Genomic DNA, 6,517 nt, shown 5'->3' with positions numbered 1-6,517 from the left:
GAGGCCTGTATTAGACATGAATGGGAGAGCATTCCTATTTCTAAACTTGAGAAACTGGTCTCCTCTGTCCCCAGACGTCTGTTGAGTGTTGTAAGAAGAAGGGGGGATGCCACACAGTGGTAAAAATGGACTTGTCCCAACTTTTTTGGGATTTGTTGACGCCATGAAATTTGGAAACAACAGATTTTTCCCTTAAAATGATACATTCTCTCAGTTTAAACTTTTGATCTGTGATTTGGGTTCTATTCTGAATAAAATATTAGATGGTGGCACCGCCACATCATTGCATTCAGTTTTTATTCACAATTTAGTGTCCCAACTGTTTTGGAATCCGGTTTGTAAGTTAAAATATATATATACAGTGTAGTGACAGAACAAAACTTAAAACAACTTGTAAACTATATATCAGTTGTCTAACAAGGTTAAGTCAGGTCCTCTAGATGTATTCTTCTTTGTTGAAACGTTTCATCTTTTATCCAAAAGACTTCTTCAGTCTGAAACATTGCAAGAGGCTCAGTCTCATGAAAGAACTGAGTTAAGACTGAGTTTCTTACAAGGTTTCTGATTGAGGAAGTCTTTTGGATAAAAAAACAAAACGTTTTAACAAAGAAGAATACGTCTAGTAGACCTGACTTAACCTTGTTAGATTTTTCTACCAGGATTATTGAGCATGCATCAGAATTGATAATAAATTGATGTGTTGTTTTTATTTTGTTAAATTTATGACAAAAACATGCTGTTAGCAATAATCTGAAAATCATCTCAAGACCCCTAACTCTTTTCTCAACCCACGGTGAAATCCCAACCTTAACTGTAGGACACTGATCTGTGTGAGGATATTCATGGTCTCCAACTTCTGTCATTGGTCTCCATGTGTATTCTTGACTTTTCTATCAAACTTTCTTAACCACAGAAACCTTTTGCTAAACAAAAAAGTTGCCTTTGCAACAGCACAGAGAAAACCCCCAAGATTCATGGAAAACTAACAGTTTCCTGTAATGAGCACCAGAGAACAGAAACGAGCCCCGTCATGACTTCAGTTGTTGAGACAAAGTATGAGTGTGAGGCTGGTGAAGAGCCGAGGCAGAACAAAGAAGATATAAATAACCGTGACACTCACTTTTTTATTTTAGCTATGCACACTGCCAGCTCATTTATAATGTTCCTTGTTGTGTAATATAGTGTATGTTAAATCTATTGCACATTTATGTTTTCTTAGATGGACCTCAGTTTTTGTTGGATGGAAGTCTCACAATCTTTGAGTTTTGTGAACAAATCTGAACTTCTGAGTAAGCTGTAGAAGAGATGAACAAAGAGAAGTACACACTGAGATGTGTACAAGCCAAAATAGGTGTGTGTGTGTGTGTGTGACAGTGCACTGTTGAGTGTAGCAGTCTGGTTGGTATTCTGTGGGAGACCACAGCAAACTAAAGCAGGCAGCAACAAACACACCACACTTTAAAACCGTCTCGCACTTCCCCCCTTCACATACACAAAGCAGACGCTACATTTGAACATTCAGGGACGCATGAAGTCTTTTCACTTAGTGTTATAATGAAAGTATAGTTGTGTTGCTTCACAAATACGAGTGTCTCGCCTACACACAGTTTGAAAAAGGGAAGAATCTTGTTTTCTGTTCCAATCTTCACAACTAATCTTAAAGTGGACGGTCACCTTTGTGCATAACAGGATATGTTTGGGTCTCTGAAGTGATTACAACCTCACAAACTCAACAATAACATCAAAGTCCATGCTCAATAATCCAGGGATAAAATCCAACATTTTTCAGTCAGGTCATCTGGACAGTTTCTTTTTTTTTGGTTCTGAAACATTTCACCTTCGATCCAGAAGGCTTCATCAGTCAAGGAAATGCACAACAAAACTGATTCTTCCTCCAAGCAGCTTACTCCAAAGTGGAACAAACCAGTTCTGCTTGTGATAAGATGGTCTCTTTGGTACACCCCTCCTCCATGGCCGGCCCTCTTCCTTGTTGACAGTCTTGTCAAACTGGTTGAAAACAACACAGCACAGCAGTGTGTTTCCTTGACTGATGAAGCCTTCTGGATCGAAGGCGAAACGTTTCAGCACAAAAAAAAAAAACTGCCCAGATGACCTGACTGAAAAATGTTGGGTTTTAGACAACATTTAACTTTACTTTTTTGTTAAAAACTTTTAAAAACGGGTAAAGATAATGGATGGATGGATTTTGGTTTACTATCAAAATGGGGGCCGAGATGGTGTAGAGGCAGGGCAGCCGGCTTGGGACCCGAAAGTCCCAGGTTCGATCCCCAGTCACTGCACATCACGTGGCATCTCTGGGCAGCACGTCTCATCCCCAAAATGCCCCCCGGGCGCTTTCAATAGCTGCCCACTGCACCACCTGGTGGCGGATGGGTTAAATGCAGAGACTAATTTTGCCATTGTATGGAAACATACAGTGCTGACACTGTGATGACATTATTATTATTATTATTAAAATTATCACCTGGTTTTAGCTGCAGTGTTGTTCAGCAGCATGTTTACTGGCTCGTTTCAGGTTGATATCTTTTAAGTTAGGCCCGATTGTGCAATGTGAGGGTGTTGAGCAATCACTGCGTTGGCCGGTGCTTTACTCTTCAAGCTAAAATAAATGAACTTGTGAGTTTATGGCGGCCTGCTGGCCACCAGCTGATGGTCACTGCTTTAAGTGTGATGAAACAAATGGAGTGACGGTTAAATCCAGGCTTTGAGTCAGTATTTGATGTAGAACTTGAGATTTTCACTGCCTCCTCCGGGAGCTGGCTGTTGTTTTTACTTGCATTCCTACCTACAGTGCAGTTTTACTACCCACCTGAGGCGGTTCCTTGTGTAAAGCGTGAAGCTGTGCCCTAAAAGGATATCCGTATCACATGGTCTTTTTTTAACTGGATTTGAAACGAATGAAAGAATTTGGGAGTAAAACTAAATGTGAACTCACTGTTTCTGAAAAGGCAGGCACTACTTTTTGTTCTGAGCTACTATATTCTGCTTCCTCCAGCCTTCAATTTGAGACATGTGGGCTTTAATACAGGACAGTATTAATAACCTCATCCTCATGTTATTAGACAAATTAAGTACTTTTTAACCTCATCACAGAACGTGAACATACACATCCTTTAAGAGAATTTGTCATGACACATGATTTATAGTATGTCACAATTTGAAACAGTACATTTTAATCCAACATGTTAGTTTTTATCAATTGAGCCACTCTCTAAGTGTTTAATAATCCCACATTAGCCTGAATTTCATGTCTGTGTGTTTTGTCAGACTTGTTGCCACACCTGTGGAGCAGTCGGCTTCATGCAGCGCTCTGTTCCAGGCATGTTCTGCCCATAAAAGGTCAATTTGTCTTACACAGCCTCATTAAGTGTTCGTTCAGCAGCAGACTGTTTGCACAGGATGTTTACCGTGTATTGCAGCTCGCAGCCGTATGTTACAGAGAAATGGATGAGCAAGAAGTATCTGCCTTGCTCAAGTGCCTTTGAACAGTACTGTACGATCACTGGGAGCCTGTCGGCTCTGTCAGAGCCCACCATGCCCTGCGGGTGTAATGCTGTTAGTGGCTGCCCCAGTTACACTGTGTGTGTGTTGTACAAAAGAGGCCTTTGTTATTGATTGGAGCTGAACGATTGCTGCCAAAGCTTCACTGGAATGATTGAATTAACTGGAATTCTTCAGTGTTTGTGCCGTTTGGACCGTTTGTGAGCGTGGAACGATTCTGACTCAAGTCTTTCCATTGTGACCAACACGACACCACAAGCTTTTGTTCCTGTTGGATTCTCATGAGTGACTTGTCTAGTCATGGCAAGGGACATGTATTCATACATTTTAGATTTTTTTAAATGTTGTTTTGTTATGTTGGGCAGCATGCTGCAGGAAGTAAGACAGAAAAGACAGAAAGGTTGTCTTGTAAACAAAGGGCTCCCTGCAGCTCCAAACATCTCGTCTGTGCACGGAGTTTTACAGTGAACCACATCGTTTGGGCATTCAAATATGATAAATGCACTGATGTGTTTCCTTTTTTTACTTGAAGCCACATCTAAGAATAACACTTTTGAGCACATACCTGAAACTTTTTATCTAATGTTCATGTATTGTTTGTTTTGCTCAACGTTAAACACATTGACTTGTATTATTCTCACCCAGTGGCTCACAAATGTTTGGTATCTACGGTGGCCCTGAGGTGTAAATGAACAACATGTGAATAAACAGTTACATTTCAAAAAACACAACAAATACAACAAAACACAACAACTTTACAAAAAAACAGACTTACATTTGAACAAACAGAATTACATTGAGCCAAAGCAGAAGTGGCTGAAGTCACACTTGAATAATTAAAAAAACAGAATTACATTTGAAAAAACTTAATTAGCTTGAAGATCCTGCAGAGTTTTTTCAGTCATATCCTCTTCTTTAAATTTGAACAAAACATAGCTGTCCATTTGTACAGGCTAAAGGCTAGCCTGCTAACTGTAGCTCCCTTGTATGTGTGCTGTACATCGTTCTGTTGTTTTGTTTTATGTTGCTAATAAAGTAAAAAACAAACAAACAAACAAACACCACTTCTGCTTTGGCTTGATGTAATTCTGTTTTTTCACATGCTGTTCATTCACACATCAGGGCCACCGTTGAGTATCACCACAGAAACATTAGTCTCTAAGCGCCATAATCATGATAGACTTTAAAATCAGAGTTTTTCAATGATCCCACATTAAAAATGGCAGCTCAAGCTCACCAAGGTGTTGTCGTCTCTAGTGCTCAAATGTTCCAAATGGTTTCAGATGAATGTTTGCTGAGATCACCTTTTACTCTGCAGTCTCGGCTCTTCCAAAGAGCTTTAAGAATTTTTCAGTCATCAGTTATCTACCAGTACGTTTCTACCAAGCAAATGTTATTTCTGACTTCCCATTTTTGTCCCTTTGTTATTTGAGATGACAGTTTTTCTTGTGTAACTGAAATTAATTAGACACGGTGTTTCTGCTTTTCCTCAGGTGACCGGATAAATAACGGGGCTCCGATAGAGTTCAAGTCCAAACAGTGGTTAGGTGCCTCGGTGCGATCTAATGGAAAACACATCCTGGTAGGACACCCTGTGCACCCCCCCCTCTCTTTTTTGTTGCTTTTACTCAGTGAGCAGTGTAAACAGCAAGACGTGGATACAGCAGCCACGTTGTTAACGTTACATCTTCTTAGACGTAGAAATGACATGCATGCATGGACAATAAAACACAAAGTGTATAAAGAAGAAGAAAACCTATCCTTTTATTAAATGTCATCTTTATTCTGGGCATTTTCCACCTTTGCACTAACCTTACATTTGTCAGTAAGCGACTACTTTATTCATTAAAATACAGTGTATGTAAAAAAATGACAAATTCTCAAACCCTAACAACGATTAAACTATGACCAAATACTTCTTGAGCATTTCTAGTCACTTCCTCTAGTAACAGAAAATCTTTTAGGAGTTTATTTCCTCTACGTGTGTCTTCCTTAAAGGATGCACTAATGGCTCGGCAGATGACTGGAAGCATCTATTTTCAGCTCAACTGGATGGACTTGTGACCAGCAGTCTTCTGGTGCATGTTCAACAAACAACTTCATGTTAAGCTGTTAAATTTAATCAAAACTATTTGGGTCATATCTATTATTTTTTCCCTTATACGACTAAAATGTTCACTGAACATGTTTCAGTTGAGGTTATTGACATTTTTAGCAATAGTTTTATTTTAAACGTGTAAACTGACCTCATTTGCTCAGTTCTTGAAATGAATCCTTTGCCAGCAGGCTCTGAGCTGGAGTGTGTGTCCGTGTTTTCCAGGCCTGCGCTCCGCTGTACCAGTGGGCAACCTTCGGCATGTCTGAACGTGAGCCGGTGGGAACATGTTACCTGAAGAAAGACAATACAGTGGTGGAGTACTCACCCTGCAGATCGAGTGGGTTTTCTCCTCAGGTTTTTGTACCAGTGTGCAGGTTACACATAAAAACTGTAACGTGGCTGTCATCTGTTGCTGAAAGTTGATGCTGTTGATGTGCAGAAAGTTATTGTAGGGTGAGTTAATTAAACTCAGTTGGAGCTTATAGTTGTAGATCTTAATCAGTACTGATTAGTTGTAGTCTCTTCGCCTTCTGTCGGAGTGCAGCTGGTTTATACAAACCGGCTTCCAAAAAAGTTGGGACACTAAACAAATTGTGAATAAAAACTGAATGCAATGATGTGGAGGTGCCAACATCTAATATTTTATTCAGAATAGAACACACATCACAGATCAAAAGTTTAAACTGAGAGAATGTATCATTTTAAGGGAAAAATCTGTTGTTTCCAAATTTCATGGCATCAACAAATCCCAAAAAAGTTGGGACAAGTCCATTTTTCCCACTGTGTGGCATCTCCCCTTCTTCTTACAACGCTCAACAGACGTCTGGGGACAGAGGAGACCAGTTTCTCCAGTTTAGAAATAGGAATGCTCTCCCATTCATGTCTAATACAGGCCTC

The 6,517-nt window shown here is 39.8% G+C and overlaps 1 protein-coding gene across 1 annotated transcript in view; it reads left to right on the top strand.

Annotated features, from left to right (window-relative positions):
• The window catches only part of itgav (integrin, alpha V), a gene marked incomplete in the record, with an annotated part of 192,048 nt that overhangs the window by 36,705 nt on the left and 148,826 nt on the right, over positions 1–6,517 (top strand). Inside the window, 2 exon segments of the mRNA XM_037686717.1 lie at positions 5,016–5,104; positions 5,843–5,957. Of these exon segments, the coding sequence (XP_037542645.1) occupies positions 5,016–5,104; positions 5,843–5,957 (204 nt within the window).

Source organism: Nematolebias whitei, chromosome 13 (genome assembly GCF_014905685.2).
Source record: "Nematolebias whitei isolate Nwh7 chromosome 13, NemWhi1, whole genome shotgun sequence".
NCBI lineage: Eukaryota > Metazoa > Chordata > Actinopteri > Cyprinodontiformes > Rivulidae > Nematolebias > Nematolebias whitei.
The sequence above is the reverse complement of the archived record's forward strand: the minus strand, read 5'-3'. Positions and strand labels throughout refer to the sequence as shown.